Below are 22,556 nucleotides of genomic sequence, written 5' to 3'. Positions count from 1 at the left end.
AACACAAATTTTACCATTTTACAGACCTATGTCCTGAACACAAATTTTACCATTTTACAGCCACAGCCCCTCCCACAATTTGCAACAGACTGCATGTTCCTAGAACGGCACCATGCAAAACAACAAAAGCCCTTTTTGAGTCTGGTTCTGTTGCTTCGCAATTCACTTTTAGACCTACTTAATAAAAGTAAATAAATAATGAAGAAAAAGAAAACAACAAAACCTATTGCGCTCTCCAAACTAGCCAAACAAAAACAATGGGTTCATTTAAAAAAGTACTGCGCTGCAACCTGGCAATAGTAACCAAGCACGGTTTCTTTTCAGCAGTCATCACCGGGCAGAAGCACATATAAACGCAACATTAAACGGCCACTGCTATCCCTTTCTCCTCCAATACACTAAAAAGAAAAGAAAAAAATGTGGGCACTAAACTTCTGGTTTCTTCACATTTAACATTTTCGTGCCCGCTAAAAAAAATCGGTTGTTTTTGGGTAGTCAAGAAAACATTTTTTCCTGCAACAGAAAATGATTGATGCTAAATTCAGTGTAAGAGAAATGATAAAGCAATGACAGGTCTTTCCAACAGTAACAATGCCAAACTACAGATTAATTACGAATAATATAGAAAAATTGTGAAAGCAAAAAAAGTAACAAAAAGGAAAAAAAAATGATGAAAGCATCAATGCTACTTTGCACAGGGTAAACATAAAGAAATTGAAATATACGGTTTGAATGTAAGGCCCTTATACAATAATACTGCAAATAGAATCTCTGCAAGTACAAAGATTATTTACGTACACACGAAAATATAAGCACTGGTGCCTATTATACCACTGAGAAGCAGTTTCTTGACGCAGTGAAACAAAAGCTCGCTCCACTCTTTGTGCAGCCGGCGCCAAGTAGTCCTGCCCGAAAGAAGTCAACAGGACTACTGTCGACAGGACTGCCGATGAGAGCTATGACACCTTTAGAACAGGCCGGATAGGATTACATCAATGCGTAGCAGAGGTAAAACGGCCTGAGGAGAAAGAGAAGGTTACCGGCAGATACCTGCAGATGTTCCGGGGTGGTTTGACGCACTTTAACCGCCTGTACTGAAGTCTGAAGAATTATAGACGCCTTACGTGTCTGTGCTGTTACCATCATCCAGAGATTACAGCTCAAGTTCATCGGAATCCGTCACAATTTGCCGTTCCCGTGGAGCATCGGTGAGCAGCATTGACGCCGCAACCGAATCCGTGAAGGAGCTTTAAAAATCCCCCCCCACGATGGAGAAAAGAAACTTGACAGCGAAACTGATGCAATACTTCTTCCTCTACCCTTCGGATGGTGTTAGCTGTCCATAAGAGCTTGGGGAGCGCCAAAATTTGGATTTGTATTCATTGATAACATACTATTGATGGGTCACAAAAGTGATAACGTCATTAAGATTCCCCGAGGCAAGCCCACTCACTCGGAAGTGTCCAGGCCATCCTGGCGGAGATGGAAGGCAAACGCTGCAGCGGAGAAGTTCTGCACGGCAGCGTCCAGGGGGCCTGGGAAGAAGAGTGCGTGGGTGAAACGTTAGCTAAACCTGCAGTACTAAATCGTCAGCTAAATCTCCAGCTAAATCTATAGCCCGCACATTAGCCCCTGTTTGCATTTTGACAGGAACAGAAGTTGCAAGCAGCGGTAGCTTGCTGGAAGCAAACCCTCGCACAGGCGAGCCGATTGGTTCAGTGTCGGGTAAGAGATCACACATCTAGAGGAGCTACAGGTGATACAGATACGGGAAAAAAACTAGAAGGCTGCGTCAAACGGAGCAGCTACTGCGCACAGGCATGCTGCACTTTTTCCGAGGCAACATGTCCTATGTATGGGGTAGATTCTAATGTGTGAGCATTTTTTTGCCATGTCATCATCATCACCAGCCTATCTACGCCCACTGCAGGGCAAAGGCCTCTTCCATCGACCTCCAATTATCCCAGTCCTGGGCTAACTGCGACCAATTTATCACCGCAAACTTCTTTATCTCACCTGCCTATCTAACTTTCTGCCACCCCCTGCCACGCTTGCCTTCTCTAGGGATCCACTCTGTTACCCTAAAGGACCAACGGTTATCTTGCCTTCGCATTACATGCCCTGCCCACGTCCATTTCTTCTTCTTAATCTCTACTAATATGTCCTTAACACGCGTTTGTTCCCTGACCCACTCCGCTCTCTCCTTGTCCCTTAACTCTTTCATTACCGCGGGAAATTGGCCAATTTTTAAGGGTCTAACAAAACATTTTTTTGCGTTGTACATATTGGTTAGGCACACATTGCAGTGACATGAAATGCAGATTATTCCACGCGCTTTCCAACGACACCAGTTGTAATAATGTTTTCCTATATAATGATTGCGAAAAAAATTATCGAGTTTGAAATTTCTGTCCACGCGTCGAAGAAAATAAGAAAACGTAAGTTGTGTACAATAAACCACCAGTAGTAGAAAAAATCGAGAATATACATTTTGTAGGTAGACATTTCAAAAACCCGTCCTAGAAAAAAAATTTAGTTGCACAGTACAATTTGTGAGATATAAAAGAAAATGTTAGCCCGCGTGGTGCCCGTGCCATGTGGTGAAGCCCAACCACTATTTCAAATTTTGCTATTTTGGATGGTTCTCTAGAAGAAATCTGGTGGTTTGACATTATTAAAGGCCCAAATTAGCCTCCACGTGATGTAAAAACACCTTGTCAATGATTATGACCGGCACAATATTGAAGGCAAGCAAGCGATGTGAAAAAATCCGCTTGGAGTTGAGAACCAAACTCTTTGGTGGATGTTTGTTGACATTCTGATGATCACTTATCAGTCAGACCTTTCATTTGCGGTTTATTATAATGTTCTGACTCACTATGGTAGCCTTGCTTGCAGGAATAAGGTACGATGCGCTAGAATCATGCCCAGCAAGCTTTCACCACCAAGCCGCCATCGGGCTGCGAAACGAGTTCAGCACTCCGAGCCTACTACATTGCAGCGCCACCTAACAATTTCGAAGAGAAACAAATACAAGGCTGTTGGAGACTGTCAGAATAGACAGTACTACTAAGAAGCGACACTAGACCTCCGGAAATACCCTCGTATGAAACCGAAACTGGCCGGTGAACAGCTGGCGGTGTTCAAGGCCGATTGGAAGCGTTCTCCTCATCTGAACTGACACCCGAAGACTTGGTGTTATCGTTTGACTTTCAGCCGAAGCTCTTATCGCAGAAGCAAGGCGTAGATAAAGTGGAAGCGCGAGCGGCATGCTTGTTTGAGGAGCAGTAGCGGGCAACGGAGGCGCCATGGCAAAGGAGCTTGTAGTTGGGTAACTGCGTAGTAGCGCCAAATATGAATTTCGCAATGCAAAAACGAAACCGAAACTTCTGGAAACTGGTTGAAAATGGCAGGCACACTTGCCAGACATGCGGGGGACCATCAGAAATAAGCTTTGGGAGAATAAAGCTGCCCTTTCTCCGAACCAAAGGTCATTAGTGAATAGCTGGGGCCATTTTCAAGTAATTATCACCTCTCAACGCTGCCGGACTACAAAGCTGACCGCATTATTTGGTATTTGACTTGCCGGGAGCCTTTTGACAAAAAAAATATTATGGTAATGCAACCTAGCGACGATCTGCATGCTTTTTTCTCAAGGGCAGCAGCCACGCCCCCTTCCTCAAAAACACACGCACCTCAGCTCGCAAAAAACGCCGTCAAAAATCTCCATGTCACCGGAGCGGGAAAATTTAAACGGATTCTAAAAGGGCACTGCCTAGACTAACCACTGACCGCATTAGGTGCACGAGAAATGACTACAACATGTCGAAATAGGCAATATAAATCATCGATCACCGGTGATCGATTTGAATAGGCGTGGTAACGAAAGAGTTAATGTTACACCTATCATTTTACGCTCCATTGCCTGCCGAGTCGTTCTCAATTTAAGTTGTACCCTCTTACTGAGCCTCCAAGTTTCTGCCCCATAGGTGCGTACCGGTAAGATGCATCTGTCATACACTTCCTTCATCAGGCACAATGCCACATACTCCAATGCAAACAGTGCAATGGCTTAGTCCAGGGTTCGATGGTAGTCTGTCTTGTAAGGTTGTGCGTTCACAACAAAGTTATGGTCACTGATCAATTCAAATGCACAACTTCTTTCATGTTTCAGATCCCATATGTGATCCTTGCTCACAATGAGCTTAACATGCTCATTGCAAACAAGGATACTGCATGGGATTTAAAACGTTGAAAGTTTGCGCATCTGACCTGGTCAGTGACTGCAACTTTGTAAGTGCAATGCCTTGTAGCTGGCCTAAGAATTCCAAGTTTTAAATTACCTTCTAATTTTCACTCTTTTTTTCAAGCGAAGTATAACACAGCTGTTTCAGGGGGGACATGGCTCTTAAAACAATTTCTTTTAATTTTTAAGTAAACTGTGTGAAACTTTGTCAGTCCTGCTGCTTTTTCCCCATTGATTTCAAGTATGCTGTTTTTTTTTATTAAGTAAATTAGTTACAAAGATAATTAGAGATAATTAGCTATTCTTGGAGGAAAAATAGACATAACAGTGTCAGCCATAAAAATGTAATGTTCGTATTTTCCGGTACTATGAATTCTGGTGAGTGCAATAAGAGAATCGGTTTCTTGATGCACCACTTGGAACTAATTTTACAGCTCATTAAACTTAGGTGTTTGAAATGGGCATTCGAAATGCTTCCTTGCCACTGGTGCCACCAAGGTTTAATGAGCTGTAAAATTAGTCACAAGCGGTGCATCAAAAAACCGATTCTCTTATTGCGCTCACCAAGATTCATAGTAGTGGAAAATATGAACATTACACTTTTATGGCTAACAACTGTTTCGTCTATTGTTTGTCCAAAAATGGCAAATCATCTTTTATTATCTGGGGAGCTAATTTACAGACTGAAAAAAAAATAATGGCACATTTGAAATCAGTGGGAAATATGCAGCAAGACTGGCAAGTTTCACAGAGTTCAATTAACAATTAAAGGAAGTAGTTTTAAGAGCAGTGTACCTCCTTAAACTATTCCTAGAAAATTCCATACCTCCACCGCGCGAGCTGACATTAAAGGAGCCATGAAGAGAAAATACAACTTCGTGTAATTTGAAAGAACTAGGATTCAGTATCTCACTCAGCTCCATTACAGCCACAAAAGATGTTTTTTTAACGAAAAAAAAAAAAAAGCGAGAAGTATTTAAAAACTTTCAAATTTTGCGCCACAGTGACGTGTTATGAGCAAGAATGACGTCATACGGGCCAACAATAAAACAATGTTCAGTGCGTTAACTGCACGTTATCATTCAAGTGATGCAGTCAAATGGAACTAGAGGCCCATTTACAGACGTCCAGTCATGTGTCGTCGCGACCGGTCAGTTAGGCAGCCGCCAATCGCACAAACAAGGTTCCGTGACGTCATCTAAAAGTTGCGGGAAATTGGCTAGGGGGTCGCGACTGCTTCACACGTTTTCTTTAATATCTGCGTTATTTGTGCGAAGATTGCGGTGATATTGGTATCATTGTTATCGGGACTAAGCAGTCTTTCTAATAAACGAAAATTGCATTTTGTCTTCATGGCTCCTTTAAACTCAACGCTCGTTTTGGGACAACCGCCCCGGCGAGCACAGGGGTCAAAGGTCGTGCGGGGTGAAACTGACCCAGGTCGAGGCCGTGTGCGTGCAGGTGCAGGCTGAGGCAGAGGTCGCGGAGAAGCTGTGCGTAGTCGAACAGGTTGAAGGGCAGGAAGAGGGAGTCGGCCAGGGCGCGCACCAGCTCTCCGGCCACGGCCGCCACGGCCGCGTGCGCCCGCAGATCGGGGTCCACGTGATCCCGGAAGAGCGAGAACCGGTCGTACTGCGTGTGCTTCTTCGGGAACGGCACCCGCGACATCTGCGGGCGGGCAGGGCAAGAAGGCCAGGGAGGAGCGAGGCTCTTTTACGATGAGGCTGTGAGGCGTTCTTCCAAGGTAGTGAGGGCAGCACATCGGTTCGGACTAGCACACACTTAAAGGGGCTACAAAGGAAAAAATATGTTCTTGTTTAATTTAAAAGAACCAGCCTTCAGTAGCCCCGTCAGCTCCAGTAAAGCCACAGAAGACGTTTTTTGACCAACAACAACAACAAAAAAAGCAAATAATATCGAAAAGAAAAATGAAGGAAGCTGACACTAATGCGCAAGATGTGAACGTTGGTGAAGCTGTACGCAAACTTCATGACCATCAAGAAGGTTTAAAGGGACACTGAGGTGATTTGTAAACACTGCGGGATTACTAGCGCAAATTGTAGTCTGGAGTCCATAGGCCATGTTTCGACCACTCCGAGCGCGTTTACGCGAATTTATTTACTAGAAAAATCAATTCGAAAATGCTGTCCTCCTCTCTGCACCCTCGACAATTTTCTGTGGCGTTTTCGTGTGACGTCGGGAGGAGATGACTTGGCTTGACTGCGCTACTGCACGGCTCGCCGACCTTACGACAGAGTCAGTCGGCCCAGCGTTTCGTCCGCCGGCCGCCGACGGGTCGTCGCAATTCGTTCGCTTAGTTGAAACTAAGCCACGGCACGTTTGTGAATGGAAGAACGTGCGTTTATTTAGTTTGTTAATTTGTACACTGTATCAAGCTAAAGCGCATGGCATTTGAGCGTCTGCAGTCATGTGGAGGGCGCTAAGGAACTGCGTAGGCCTCGGCTAGTGATTGCTACGATTCCAAGCCGTCCTGGGAGGCTTATCTTAGGCATTGTACTGCCGACAACATCGGAGAAACGCATTACAACGATTACTGAGATATTGAGAATGCCCATCCAACGATGCCGTCGGATGTCAAGCATGTTGTTTTACAGAACCGAAACCGAAACTTGTTTGATTGCTAACCTTGGGCATCGTCCAATCACGGTGCCTCTCCTCCCGTCGTCACAGCCTTTAGTTGGTGCGGCCGCCGCAAACCACGCATGGTAGTTTTTCTTCTTTCCCGCTTTATAAAATAATTACCGACATATCAACCGGATAAACGATGAAACGTGTGTTAATTTGAGCCAGCCTACGCAGTGCAAGCAAAAACTGGACCTTCACAAATTCACTTCAGTGTCCCTTTAAGTCCACGATTGCAGCCGATTTTCTCCTTCACTGCTGCGACGACCTTTACTCCATCTCTGATGCTGTAAGCGTGAGCTTCTTTCATTTTTTTCAGTAGTGATAATCACTGGACACCACCTCGGACGGGCATACGCAATGACGTGTCTTTCTCGTTGTGAGCAAGTGTTGGCACCATTACAGCGAATGCTGGGGGTTTTTTTGGTGGGTGGAGGGGGGGAGCTATCTTGGCCAATTTCCCTAGTCTATTTGTTTGGCTTGCAAATGCGTGCAGATAACAAAAGATACGGCGGTGGCGCCGTGAGGCACGCACACACGAGCGCCGTGCATTTTCTTGTTTTTTTTTCAACTGCCGGGCAATCGCCGCAATGTTGGCCGATCTCCTGAAGTGGGTATGCTTGACTTAACAAACGTGCGCCAAGTACGCTGGGCGGTCGTTGCGAGCCACGCACGCACTAAGCATTTTCTTAGCGTTGTTAACGACTGGGCGGTCACAGCAACGCCCATGCTCAAGTACGCGTGCTCGGCAATTTCTTGGTATTTTTAACTGCGGACACGAAAAATAACGATTTGCTAAACAACTTCGGTGTTAAAAATTTCCTAAATTTTGCGCTACAGTGACGTGTGATGCGCAGGAGTGACGTGCGATGAGCCAGTGCCAAAACACAGTTATTAAGTGTTTTAACTGCACATTACCATTCAATTGATAACATCAAACCAAATTAGATGGCCCCTAACATCGACCAGCGAGGTTTCTTGACAGTGGCCTAGTTCGGCAGCAGACAATCACACGAACAAGATTCCGTGACGTCATAAATACCTGGCGACAAAGTGGCTAGCAAGGGGCCACTACTGCCTCATCTCTTTTCCTTAAATGGGCCAATGCAGACTAAATACAAGTGTTTTATTCAAAAAATTTCATGTTGCATAGTGCTCGCAGCACTTGTCCAATTTAATCAATTTAATCAAAACAAGATCAATTTAAGCTAAAATTTTGACTGTCCCGACAAATTGTGTGTTAACGACGTCTGCAATGACATCGTAAGAATGGGTCTTCAAGCTAAACTTGCTGTGAAGTGGAGACTTGTTTACTGTTAGTCAACCCAAATCTCGCCACCATACCGCGGCGGGCCGTTTTCTGCCTTTCATTTTGTTAGTGATCGCATATAAACCTGGCTTGTTTTTGTTCAGGGAGAAAATAATCCTTTCGTGAAACATGGTGTTCACTGAACAAATACGGTCACGTAAGACAGCGTTGCTGACACCTATTGGCCAGTGGTGTCCTCCAAGACAACCCCAAGACAACCGCAGTGCTGTGCAGCTAAAACAAGCATAGTGCGCGCAGTACCAACAGAAGTACGCATCGGCGCTTCTATGCTTACGTGTGCTTTCCTAACTTCCACTGTTTGTCCCACCATTCTTACTGATATAAAAAGAATGTGCCCTAAATTTAAGCGCAAATAGCTCGTTCGGAAAGCTTATAACCCCTGCCTACTTTGCGTTTGCTTCTGCCGGCCTCCGCCAATCACACAGCTGGGCATATAATAACATCATAGGTTCTGTTGCGGAAAATGAGCTAGTGGGTCGCATGGCCATTCCCTTTTTTCCTCATTATATAGCTTATTTGAGCGAAGTTTACGTTAAAGGTGGTGTCAGTACGATTCTAACGAGGCAACCTTTCGAACGAACCAAACTTGTGTTTTGTCTGCATGGCCCCTTTAATACCAAGCCTAGCGCTTGGAAGTTTCTAATGAAATTGCCATAACTGTTATTGGGATAAAGCAGTCGTGTTAATGATGCAGGCTTGCATTTTGTCTTTACGGCTCCTTCAAAGAGTCAATATGACAAGGAAGGCAGACAAATCAAGCGAGACTGGTCTGCTTTGCCGTGCTCAAAAAAGAAACAAGCTGGCGCCCTGTTCTGTCGACGCTCGTTTCTCTCCTGTCCTTACCATATTGTGCCTGTAGCTATTTCAGAGTTGAGAGAAACTGCGAATCTTTAGCCAAAAAACTTGCACGTGTACGCATGCTCTTCCACTGCTTACTTCTAATAAAAAAAAACAGGCACCTTCGCTGAGCCATACCCGCGGACTACTGCTACAGCCTTGGCCACTACGCTGTCGCAACTCTATCACGCGCTGTGATTAGGTAAGAAAGTCTGAGCCAGTTTGTTGCACTGAGGCACACACGGACAAATTGCTGCTGAAGCAGGTGGACTATTCTGTCTCAGGGCCTACAGAAACGTGGGAAAGGACAAAAAATTGCACGAGTTGGGAGCGGCGCAGTTTTAAGATGGGCCCAAAACTGGTAAGTGCAAAACTGACCGCCAAGCCAAAAAAAAAAAAAAAAAAAGAGAGAAATAAAAGGGATTATTCCCATTTTTCAACTGATTTACCAAATGGAAGTTTGCCAGAGAACAGAGCAAAAATAAAACATCCTAGCCAGCAACCAGAAGCACACCAGCATGCAGAAAAAAAAAAAAAAAAAAAAAAAAACTGAATCCGTCTAAACAGATACTGCGAAGCTACCATTCCCCGTGCCCGACCTCTTCTGAATCGGACACAAACCTTGCGTTCATGGCACTGAAATTTCACCGATCACAGAGCAAGACATCCAAGTCTAAAAGTGCAACAACATACAGCCACGCACGAGTTTCCGCCGACCTGCCACACAGCTTTCTTCCGCGACGTCTACAAGATGGACGTGCTCACCTTCTGGATGATGTCGTCCACGTAGCTCATCTGCACCACAGGCACACCCGCGCGAGAGAAGAAGGCCGCGTAGCTGCCTTCCGCGTCCATTGCTCTCACCCTGCACACAAGAAGGCCCGTTGGTGAGCCCCGTTCCTCTATACGAGCTATGTGATGATACATCACCCCTCACACATCCTGTAGACTACATAGTATATATCCGATCCGGTACTATACGATACTAAAATACGATACGATACTACACAACTACGAATACGATAAACTATGAGTGTGTTAGGGAAAGCGTTGTGGCAATAAGGGAATTTGATACACTTCAGAAAGCCCATCTTAATGTCAGCGATTTTAAGACTATGATTTTAAGACCGCCATGTTATGATTTTGAGACCACGGGCCCTATTCTCGACTGCACAAATTCCCGGGAAATAATTTGCCGGAAGTCTTTCCTGATTGGCTTTCAATTTTGGTCCCGTGCTTCCAGTTGACAAAGCGGTTGGGAGTGTTGTCGTCAGTTTTGACGTTTCATGACGTTTACCGTCAACAGTTCTACAGTTTGCCTTATTTCTCTCCCTACGTGGAGTGCACAATTCTTGGCCGGCAATGAAAAACTAGACTAACTACACCGGACATGACAACGTAAGCCTCTCTTTGCTATTCAACAACAATATTGCTTGTAATACACATTCTCTCTGTGATTGGCTGAGAAGGTGTGACATAATTTAACTGTTGGCGGGACCGACATGTCACGCTTTGACAACTTCAGCCTGTGTAAAAGTGACATAATGTTACGTAACAGCTTAAAAATGGCGGCTGCTTTTGCCGCGAAATAGGGCAAAAAATTTCCCCAACCTTCGGCGCCGTGAAATGTCCGCAAATTTGAAGCAGGCGCAGTTTCGCATGCATGTGGTTTAAAGCATGTTTTGTACCGAAACAAATTATAATTTCAACTGTTTCCAAGTCAGCGATCAGGGAGCATACAAGTAACGTGCAGTATTTTGCTTTTATGTTTGGCAATAAAATAAAAGTTATTTGTTTGGCGTAACCGCAACATAAGAGGGCAGTACAAGCCTCTCCATGACAAAGAGAACCCAATGCACGGGATTTCTCCACACTCTTCCTAGTCAGCTGCTGGGTCACATCATCGAACTCAAGAGAAAAATAACAAAGGAAAGTGACTCGTTTGTTCATTACAGCGCTGACTGAAGTCGAGCTTGACGAATGAGTGAATCGGCAACATCAGTACGCTCCGCGGTTATCAAGGGTAGTGCTTCGCTGCTCTTATGTGTCATACAAGCGATGGTCGGGGCCATCTTTTTCTCTGATCACACCATAAACTTGTAACATAGCAGCATACGATGGCATGGCAGCGGTGGTGGCAGGGAAGGCGATAACGCAACAACGCTTGCATTGAAGCAGAGAGCCCAGCTATGTTACTAAAAGCGATTGAAAGAAATAAATAGATACGGTAAAAAATTGTGTGGTGTTCTTTAGCTCGACATCCGCCTTTCGCTCGCTTTTGACCTGCAGATATGTGTTTCTCTTGCCAGCCTCAGCTACCGTCTTAATTTTTTATAGTACATGTCAAGAATTTTTATATTTTTTATGCACAATATTTGATGCCTTGGGTGTGATCTTTATGAGTGAAGCGTCAAATTACACTGCATGTAGTCAGAGCTATACGTGCAGCATGTCGCTGATTGCTTACGTCGTGCTTACGCAAAAAACATGGCGAATTTCCCGGGAATTGGTGCAGTCGAGAATAGGGCCCCATCACGATGTGCCTCTTTTCTGTGCATGCCTTTTCTCTCTTCTCTCGTATGTGATTCAAATACTGATTGTGCAAATTCCCACCAATGTAATGCTCCTTTGGGCCCTTAGGGTGTACATATTATATATATATATATATATAGGCAGTACAAGAAACTTCTTGAAGAACCAAATAAAATAGTGGAGAAAATGGTTTTGACTCACGATTAAAAACAAAAACAGTGGTTTACTGATGTTTCGACTGGAGGACCAGGACTGGTCCTCCAGTCAAAACGTCAACTATATATATATATATGTATATATATATATATATATAGTCTGAAAAGATAAAAACTCACACAGAGCGCGAAAAAAATAAGGTTAGTAGAGACAGAGACAAACGAGAAAGACGTAGACAATAGAAATAAGTTTACTGACGTTTCAGGGAGAGGACTCCCTTTCTTCAGAGTACCTGAAGAAAGGGAGGACTCTGAGGAGGACTCTTTCTTCAGGGAGGACTCTTTCTTCAGAGAACTCTGAAGAAAGGGAGTCCTCTCCCTGAAACGTCAGTAAACTTATTTCTATTTTCTACGTCTTTCTCGTTTGTCTCTGTCTCTACTAACCTTATATATATATATACATATACATACAAACATACACACACACACACACACACATATGCATTGCTTGGAACTAATTTTACAGCTCAGTAACCTTCGCGTTTGAAATTGGCATTCAAAATGGTTATGGTTCCTTGCCACTGGTGTCACCAAAGTTTAATTAACTGTAAAATTAGTTCCATGCGGTGCATCAAAAAACCGCTTCTCTTATTGCACTCACCAGGATTCATAGTGCTGAAAAATGTAAAGATCACAGTTCTATGACCAACACTGTTTTGTCTACTGTTCCTCCAAAAATGGCTGATTATCTCTAATTATCTTGGGAACTAATTGACTGACTCGAAAAATAACGGCATATTTGAAATCAGTGGGAAAAAAAGCTGCAAGACTGGCAAGTTTCACAGAGTCTACTTAAAAATAAACGGAACTGTTTTAAGAGCAGTGTTCCCCCTTAAAACTATTCGGTAGACCACCGTGATCACAGACAATGTCCTAACAGTACGGTTTAAACAGCTCTGCACTCACGCCGGGCGAACGGGCAGCGAGGCGGCATGCATGTAGCTTGCGAGTAGACCCTGGGGTTCAAGCAGGAAGGCGTCCCCTTCTTCACCCTCCTCCAATGGCAGCGAGGGCGCCACTGGGGTTGCACCAGTGGTGGGCGGGAACAGCAGACGGGAGACGTTGCGGTGCTTGGGGAAGGTGGACGCCCACTCCTCGTACACGCTCCGCCCACTGCCAGTCGGAACCTGCACAGTTGCGCACGCACCACCACACCTTAAAGGGGCCCTGCAACACTTTTTTCAACATTTTTTTTAGGGGCGCACCCCCTTAGGGGCTGGGGCTGTCGGCGTCTCCTGTCGTTGTCATACTCATCGTCTCATGTAGTCACGGTACTAAAACACCGGGAAACTCGTTTACGCCTCGCGCTAAGACGTAACTCGTATTAAAGGAGCCATGAAGAAAAAAATACAACTTCGTTTAATTTGAAATAACTAGTATTCAGTATCTCATTCAGCTCCATTACAGCCCCAAAAGATGTTTTTTTAATGGAAAAAAAAAATGCAAGAAGTATTTAAAAACTTTCAAATTTTCCGCCACAGTGACGTGTTGTGGGAAAGAATGACGTCATACGGGCCAACAATAAAACATAATTTTCAGTGCGTTAACTGCACGTTAGCATTCAAGTGATGCGGTCAAATGGTACTAGAGGCCCCATTACAGACGTCCAGTCATGTGTCATCGCGACAGGTCAGTTAGGCGGCCGCCAGTCGTACAAACAAGGTTCCGTGACGTCATAGAAAAGTTGCGGGAAATTGGCTACGGGGTCGCGACTGCTTCACACGTTTTCTTATATCTCCGTTATTTGTGCGAAGATTGCGATGATATTGGCATCATTGTTATCGGGACTAAGAAGTCTTTCTAATAAACCCAGCTTGCATTTTGTCTTCATGGCTCCTTTAAAAAAACACCGGGACACTTGTTTATGCCTCACGCTAGAGCTCTCTGTGCTTCAAAGACACAAGATTTTTACCGCAAAGCTGTATACCTGTACCCCCCCAACGGTGTCATCTCCGTGGGCAAAAACACCAGGGCGCCAAGAATACACTTATACACTGCATGCTTCGCCCCTCTCCAGGTTTCACGTTAGTGGAGATGGCCCGGGATATTTGTAAATCTGAAATGCTGTCATAATGCAGTGTTTAAACATGCCACTACCGTTAGTATTCAAACAGCTCCACTGGTTTCAATGTGCAATGCAAAAACCGCAGTGAGGAATAGGAACGACTACATTATTGTTTCGGCTGGGGAAAATTTTTAAAGTATACCTATTTTTGTCTTGTGTGCCATTAAAACAATGCTGCCACGCAGCTCACTGTCACGGTTTCCAGCATTCGTCTTGGCACCACACCTAAAGCTGATAGATGTAAAAATTCCGCTTTCAGACTTCTAGGGCCCTATCAGGAAAACCGTTTCGGTTCAAGGTGGGGCACTGGTCTTGAAGACCAAAAATTTGCCAAATAAAAAAAAAGAATCAATTTTTCGTATTAATATTATTTGCAGTCTACAGGTTCCAAAGAATGTAACTGGAAAATATTATAGCCGTACCATAAGTATTTACAAAGCTGTTGCCCTTTGAAGTTGGCTAAATGACCATTTTCCCATATGCTTCCGAACTTCGTGCTAGTTTCCTCAGGACCAACTTTTTTTTCCAGGAGGTCAACTATCGGGTACAATATTTTGGTATGTACTGGTCATATTTGTACCATTCTTGCTGCATTCGAAAGCTTGTGATCTGAACAGGGCAATAAAGCCACAAAAATATAGAATATCTTTGCTAGCACACTTTTTTCATGCGGTTTGTTTTAAGAAAACTTTAATAATTTGATGACCTGGTGTTTAATAAGCTTACAGCATTTGCAGAAACAATGCTAAAATTACTGCAGTGGTATAGTTGCACTCCCTGATCCTTTTAGAGCACAAAGCGATAAAAAGTATTCGAGTATTTCTTAGGTAGATAACGAAAAAACTGCCCGAAACGGAATGGCATAACATGCTGCACAACTCTGAACTTACACTGCATACATGAAAGCTGACTGAATATTCTATAGATCATGTTAAAATACACTGAATATGCAAATCTCAAGTACATGGTTAAAAAATAAGAAAAATGTCCTCAACACCAGTCTACCCCCTAACAAATGCTACTTTCACTTGGGACAGAGAGCGAATACTCCACAAAGATTGGTTGGCAGTCGCTTTAAAGGGACAGACAACCGATTTTCATCGAGTATATACCCTCTATCCCAAATGAAAGGGCATCACTTAAAGGAGCCATGAAGAGAAAACACAAGTTTGGTTCATTCGAAAGATTGCCTCGTTAGAACCATAACGACACCACTTATAACGCAAACTTCGCTCAAATAAGCTACATAATTAGGAAAAAAGGAAATGACCATGCGACCCACCAGCTCATTTTCCGCAACAGAACCTGTGATGTCACTTGGGAATGCTCTGCGATTGGCGGAGGCCGGCAAAAGCAAACGCATGTTAGGCAGGGCTTACAGTTTGCATAGCGAGCTAAATTCCCGTGAAACATACTGCACATTCTTTTTATGACAAAGAACAGTGGAGTAAACGGTTGAAGGTCCGAACGAACTCGCAAGCGTGTGCGCCAATGCGTACGAAACTAGCGCCGGCCGAGCTCGACATCTCGCCGTCGCGCAGACGAATTTTCGGGTTCGAGGCTCTTCGGGGCCAACGAACCGTTCCAGCACGCACAGCCGTGACCTTGCTTCGTATCGTAATCCCTTCACAGGAGATTGGCCGTCATATCGCCAACCAGCAAAGGTAAAAATAGAAACGAGGGGAGTAAGGAACAGCAAGAAGCGACGAGATAGTGCCAGTCGTCGCGTAAGTTTCGAATGGTGTTGGCTTGCTGCTGTCGTTACGAGCTCGTTTCCAGTTTACAACCACTGAAAACTTCAGTTTGTTCAGTTACGGCAGGGACCCTTACGTTAGCTCACTCCTGGGACATGCTGGCGCTCGTCGCCGACTTCGTCAAATCGCTCTGACCTTGGGGAAAAAAATGCCGTAAACACCGCGCATTGACGCTCGTATCTTTCTGGTCGAAGCAGAGAGCTCGCGCGAACGGCTTTCCATACACGACACCGGCCAACTGGCATAAGTGATACTGCTACTGAAATTGAACTATTATTAACCGTAATCAAAATACGGCACATACGTACCAGTCTATATTCATCCGTCGCGACGGGGCTGACGAGGCAGCGGTGCCGACGGCTGGGCGTTCGTCTGTTGTGGCTATCGCGGAATGGTCGCTTTCCCGTCCACCGCGTATCCCACAACTCTTGCCGCTCGTGCACTTAGAAGCATTGAGCGTTTTTGTGGTGTGAGGTTGTTAAATGCAAGCCCGAGCTCCTCGGCGAGAGTTTTGTTCTCCGGATCAGGCGATTCCATGACTAGGGCTGCGGGTGCACTAGGTTTTACTAGTATTTTTAAAATGGCCGCCGTCTCGATCGACTCCCGCGTGTGGGTGCTATATGGAGTCTGCATACTAAGTATCTGTTTCATGGACCGGCTCTATGACGCCATTGTACACGTCACGGAATGTTCAATTTTAGCGGGAGATTTAAAATTTTGGCTTAAATTGCCTTATTTCTCAGTGAATAATTTGCTTCCGGGAAAGCGCTTGGGGTACTATGAAACACCTAATCTTTCGAATAAAACAAACTTTTGTTTTCTCTTCATGGCTCCTTTAAAGCACCTTGACGAGAAACGGTTTTGCTGACGACGCCCAAGAACTTTTTAAATCGAAATTTTTAGATCTACAAGCCGTATGTGTCCCTTCCAAAAATAATGCTGGCAACCATGACAAAGTAGCTCGGCAACATACTTTTGTCTGTATGAGAAATAAAAAACGATATTTAAAAACTTGTCCCCAGCTAACAATGTTTGAATCGCAGGCTTTCCTCTTCCTTTATGTGTTTTTTTAATGCAACGGTATATTTTGCACGAATGCGCCATCTGTTGGGATAGACGATAGGTAGAATCTGGCTTCACGTTGTGGAGGTGGGAAGTTCGATTCTCCCTGGGCACGACGTTTTTTTTTTTTTTTTTAAGCTGCCGTTGGCGTATTTGGAAACTGAAATCAAATATTTTGGCAGAACAAATGCCCCTGACTCAGCCAGAATCGTCAAAGCTCCTTCACTGGGTCTGTTTACTGAACGCTGCCATTGATTCTGAGCATGGAGGCTAAGTTAGCCACACTGAGAGCAACCCAGCGACGGCGGGCGGCGTGTCTTAAAAATTCTCAAAATAATGTTTAGAAATACATATACAATTTAACCTTGTACAAATACTTGTGTCAAAAGGTTTTCAATACGTAAATAAAAGTTTCAGCAGTTACAGTAGCTGCTAGGTTTGCAGGTCAGGTGACAGGGACACATATTGTAGTGTCAAGTTTCGACACTACGAACCGCCACCCTTCGATTTCAGGAAGTTTGCTTCCAAATTAGAATTATTTCCACCAATTTGTTTAGAAGTTGCTTGTGGTTACCGGGCTATATAAAACGCTGGCTTTCATATGAGCTAGACAGCGCATATTCCACAAAGATTGGTTGGCAGTCGCTTTAAAAACTGTGCTGAGGACCGTTTCCTCACCTGCCGGGTGGCATTGAAGACGGCGTGGTAAAGCAGAGGGGAGGCGGCGACGCTAAGGGACGTCAAACCCAGCACGGGTTGGCCCAGGTCGATGTAGGCCACCGCACGCCCGTGCAGCAGCTTCAGGTGCTCCTGCACACCAAACACACGGTGGCAGCATCTCAGCTAAAGCGGAAGGTTAGGTGAGTCGGTCGATGACCAGGGAATTCATCGTACAAGCGAACATTAACACAGGAACAAAGCTACCGAAGAGACATAGCACACGTTAGAACTTCTCGACTCGGTTTGTGCCACAGAGTCACGTTTGCCGTACTGTTCTGTTTGTTTTTTGATGTGACTTATACTTTCCTTTCCATGCACCGTGTACAGTGATAGGCAAAAGTTTAAAGACCACAGAAATGGCAATTTTAGATTATTTCTCTTCCGGTAGCAGCCTTAGGCACTGACACAATGTGCAGCCCATGAAATTTGCCCAAGACACTCGGTTTTCCTCCAGTGGCTAAGCACAGAAAGCAAACACCAGTTAAAGTTCAGGGCCCTCAGTTTCAGCGCCAATCATTTGAGTTTCATAGTCAACCTGTAGTGACGTGCCTGCTTCTAAGAACGGGTGGCACGTCAAACACACAAACGGAGAAATTCTGAAGTTAGTTTTACATTTTTCACTTGTGGAATATTCTTCGCGGCTCATCAGCAGTCACTCACTCCGACAATGTAAATTCTCCCCAGTGAAGGCTCCAAAGTACTCAGGCACTGATTCTGAATTTCAGCACCAAATGCATCGTGCTTGGCGCTGTAAATCAAAGCCAAGAGCAAAATTCCAAGCTTGCATCCATTTCAAAAGGCCGCATTTCAAATGCGCTTTTAGGACTTTTGAAACATGCACTGGAACGGAGAAAGCAGAAAGTGCAAAGAAACATTGTACGCCCGGCCCCCGTACATATGGCGAAAAATGAGTGCTTCTAAAATGGGTGCAACATCAAAAGTTCACTCTAGGTGGAAACCACGTGCTTCCGAGAGCTTTTTTTGGGGGGTGGGGGACACTAAAGTGCAAAGACAAGTTTGCTTTTATCAGTAGAAAACAGTGCCGTGAATGCAAATATACCACTCATGGCAACGGCAGTTGCTTAGTGACGCAGGAAATCCCAAAAGTGTCAAAACAGGTATCACCCCCTGCATTCACTTTCCCGCACTACGATTTGCGGCGTCCCAAATCCTGAATGTTGAAGCGCGAAACTGGGGCAGCTTGCCTAAAAATTTTTCTGGAACAAAAACTTCCTGAAACCCAGCCTGAGTGTTGGTTCGTTCAAGAAAAATGCATACGCAAGTTGCACTGATCCTGCGCTTCAACACTCAAGATTCGGAACGTCACAAATTGTAGTGCCGGAAAGTGAATGCAGGGGGCGATACCTGCTTTTGACACTTTTGGCGTTCTCTGCGTCAACAAGCAACTGCCTCAGGGGTATATTTACATTCGCGGCACTGTTTTCTACTGATAAAGTAGAACCTTATTACAAGAGACACTGTTACGGGAGACACTTGGTTCTATGAGACATTTGAAAATGGTTTTGTTGGTTTTCCTATGGTTACCATGTTAGCAACATTGCATACAAGAGACACTCTTTTACTAAGGACAGCTTTTTTTGGGTCCCTACTATAAATTCTTCACTATTTCGAAGAGACACGATGAAAGGGGGACCATATATGAAAGATGCTGTGGAAAACTGCTCTGAAGATGAAGCTTGGGCCTGCACCCAAGAGACCGCGTAGGTTTTAGAAACTTTTGAGGAGTTTGTGTCTGCAGATGTGGACCTTGTGTGTTTGATTTTTGAGCCTACATATCACGTGATCCTCGCGCAAGTAAATGGTGCCCTAGAGGATGAACCAGAGGACGAGAGTGATGACGAGGGTATTGTAGGACCGAAAGTGTCGGCAGTTTACCTACAAAAGTGCTCTACCTACAAACGTTGGGAAGGAAGGCTGATACAAGCTGCAGTCCCTAAAACCATTATGAATGACTTTCTTAATTAAGCCATGGTGGGAATTTTTTCGTCGACCTGTCTGAATACGCTTTGATAGCGATTTATAACAAAGTGGCCGTGTTCAACTCCGCACTGTTTTGAGAATTTTCGGTTACAGGAGACATGTTCCCCCGGGTCCCTAGAGTGTCTCTTGTAACGACATTTTACTGTAGAGGCGAACTTGTCCCTGCACTTTAGTGTCCCTCTAAAAAAAGCTTTTCATCTCTGCTTGCAAGGAGTGCAGTGGACGATGCTGCCAACATACCTCGAGCCATTCGACGACACCCACTGACTGGAACTCTTCGGCCGCCCAGCTGCAGAAGACAACGGTGCGTCGCGGCCGCCAGCCTGGGCATTCCAACACGCTATCATCAACGCTCCACAGATAACCCCCAAAAATCATCTACCCTGCTACACATACCGTATTTACTCGCATAATGATCGCACTCGCGTAATGATCGCACCCCTGAAGTTCATCGTCAAAATACGACTTTTTTTATTTCCCGCGCAATGATCGCACCCTGAACTTGCCGCAGCCATATGTCGTAAGTGTGCCAAGTTTGATGACGATGGTCGTGCTTACGTTAGTTTCCTCCTCTTTCAGAGCGGGCATGGCTACGTCATTGCCGCGGACTTGATGATATTAGCGATATCGGCAAGCATGAGTTCATTATTGGTGCGGAAGAAACTCTCACTAAATTCACATAATGTACTCACAAGACACATAAAAAAAATGCGCTCGGCTTGCTGCGTCGGCAGCTGTGACTTGATGCCCCACACTGTGACAGCAGCAGCCACTTATTGGTCTTCCTGTTCTCACCTCGCAGCAAACTCGTTCCAGGTGCGTTCCGTAATTCCGTAATTCCGGTGCGTTGAGTACTAAAAACACTGCATTTTGCAGCACTCGGTGGTCATTCGGTGGTCGGTGGAGTTGTTATGTTTTTATTTGTAATGTTGATTATGTTCATGAGACTTATCGTAAACATTCTGACCTGACACCTGCGTTTTCTGTGCTCAAACTTTTTTCGCGAAAAATTTACCTCGCGTAATGATTGCACCTCTAAATTTGCAACATATTTTTGGGAAAAAAAGTGCGATCATTACGCAAGTAAATACGGTATGTAGAATGTTTCCCGCGGTCGGCAGTAGAGAAGATAGGCACAAACGGAAAGTGGTTCCTACATTTTTAACCCCCAAGCACATCTCAGTGTAAACGTACCGACATTCAGCTGTGATGATGGTCTGTGCTGTGCACGTCACGAAGCCTCGGACGTGAAATTTACCTGTCGCTCGAGCTCACACTGAACGTTCAGAGCAGCAATGCTCTTGCGTTTTTTACCGTTTTTTTAGCCAGGCTCGGGGAGATAAGGACGTCAGCAGGAGCAGCACAGTAGCCACACCGACCTCTGATACTGACGTATAATACCCCTGTCACACGTGCACTTTCAATCACGATTGAGGTGAATCGCGATCAAGTTTTCGAGCGCGCTCGACACACTGCCGCTGCTACACGGCCCGTTTCAATCGCGATTAAGAAGTTGCACCGGTTGCACTCGTGTACGCCAGATGGCGCTAACAATATACTTGCGGCCTGTTTAGAATGCTGGTTTGATGGTCTGTGCTGTGCACGTCACGAAGCCTCGGACGTGAAATTTACCTGTCGCTCGAGCTCACACTGAACGTTCAGAGCAGCAATGCTCTTGCGTTTTTTACCGTTTTTTTAGCCAGGCTCGGGGAGATAAGGACGTCAGCAGGAGCAGCACAGTAGCCACACCGACCTCTGATACTGACGTATAATACCCCTGTCACACGTGCACTTTCAATCACGATTGAGGTGAATCGCGATCAAGTTTTCGAGCGCGCTCGGCACACTGCCGCTGCTACACGGCCCGTTTCAATCGCGATTAAGAAGTTGCACCGGTTGCACTCGTGTACGCCAGATGGCGCTAACAATATACTTGCGGCCTGTTTAGAATGCTGGTTTGATGGTCTGTGCTGTGCACGTCACGAAGCCTCGGACGTGAAATTTACCTGTTGCTCGAGCTCACACTGAACGTTCAGAGCAGCAATGCTCTTGCGTTTTTTACCGTTTTTTTAGCCAGGCTCGGGGAGATAAGGACGTCAGCAGGAGCAGCACAGTAGCCACACCGACCTCTGATACTGACGTATAATACCCCTGTCACACGTGCACTTTCAATCACGATTGAGGTGAATCGCGATCAAGTTTTCGAGCACGCTCGGCACACTGCCGCTGCTACACGGCCCGTTTCAATCGCGATTAAGAAGTTGCACCGGTTGCACTCGTGTACGCCAGATGGCGCTAACAATATACTTGCGGCCTGTTTAGAATGCTGGTTTGATGGTCTGTGCTGTGCACGTCACGAAGCCTCGGACGTGAAATTTACCTGTCGCTCGAGCTCACACTGAACGTTCAGAGCAGCAATGCTCTTGCGTTTTTTACCGTTTTTTTAGCCAGGCTCGGGGAGATAAGGACGTCAGCAGGAGCAGCACAGTAGCCACACCGACCTCTGATACTGACGTATAATACCCCTGTCACACGTGCACTTTCAATCACGATTGAGGTGAATCGCGATCAAGTTTTCGAGCGCGCTTGACACACTGCCGCTGCTACACGGCCCGTTTCAATCGCGATTAAGAAGTTGCACCGGTTGCACTTGTGTACGCCAGATGGCGCTAACAATATACTTGCGGCCTGTTTAGAATGCTGGTTTGATGGTCTGTGCTGTGCACGTCAGAAATTTACCTGTCGCTCGAGCTCACACTGAACGTTCAGAGCAGCAATGCTCTTGCGTTTTTTACCGTTTTTTTAGCCAGGCTCGGGGAGATAAGGACGTCAGCAGGAGCAGCACAGTAGCCACACCGACCTCTGATACTGACGTATAATACCCCTGTCACACGTGCACTTTCAATCACGATTGAGGTGAATCGCGATCAAGTTTTCGAGCGCGCTTGACACACTGCCGCTGCTACACGGCCCGTTTCAATCGCGATTAAGAAGTTGCACCGGTTGCACTCGTGTACGCCAGATGGCACTAACAATATACTTGCGGCCTGTTTAGAATGCTGGTTTGATGGTCTGTGCTGTGCACGTCACGAAGCCTCGGACGTGAAATTTACCTGTCGCTCGAGCTCACACTGAACGTTCAGAGCAGCAA

The 22,556-nt window shown here is 45.3% G+C and overlaps 1 protein-coding gene across 1 annotated transcript in view; it reads right to left on the bottom strand.

Moving 5' to 3' along the window:
• Nucleotides 1–22,556, bottom strand: part of LOC144142812 (N-acetylated-alpha-linked acidic dipeptidase 2-like) — a 49,404-nt gene that overhangs the window by 10,970 nt on the left and 15,878 nt on the right. Inside the window, exons 6-11 of the mRNA XM_077674586.1 lie at nt 19,646–19,728; nt 17,363–17,494; nt 12,710–12,930; nt 9,822–9,921; nt 5,683–5,914; nt 1,454–1,535 (exon numbers count right to left, since the gene is read on the bottom strand). Coding sequence (XP_077530712.1) covers nt 1,454–1,535; nt 5,683–5,914; nt 9,822–9,921; nt 12,710–12,930; nt 17,363–17,494; nt 19,646–19,728 — 850 coding nt within the window. The remainder of the gene's footprint in view (nt 1–1,453; nt 1,536–5,682; nt 5,915–9,821; nt 9,922–12,709; nt 12,931–17,362; nt 17,495–19,645; nt 19,729–22,556) is intronic.

The sequence above is a fragment of the Haemaphysalis longicornis genome, unplaced genomic scaffold (assembly GCF_048455015.1).
Source record: "Haemaphysalis longicornis isolate Haplotype H1 unplaced genomic scaffold, Haemaphysalis longicornis Haplotype H1 scaffold_6, whole genome shotgun sequence".
Classification (NCBI taxonomy): Eukaryota; Metazoa; Arthropoda; class Arachnida; order Ixodida; family Ixodidae; genus Haemaphysalis; species Haemaphysalis longicornis.
The sequence above is the reverse complement of the archived record's forward strand: the minus strand, read 5'-3'. Positions and strand labels throughout refer to the sequence as shown.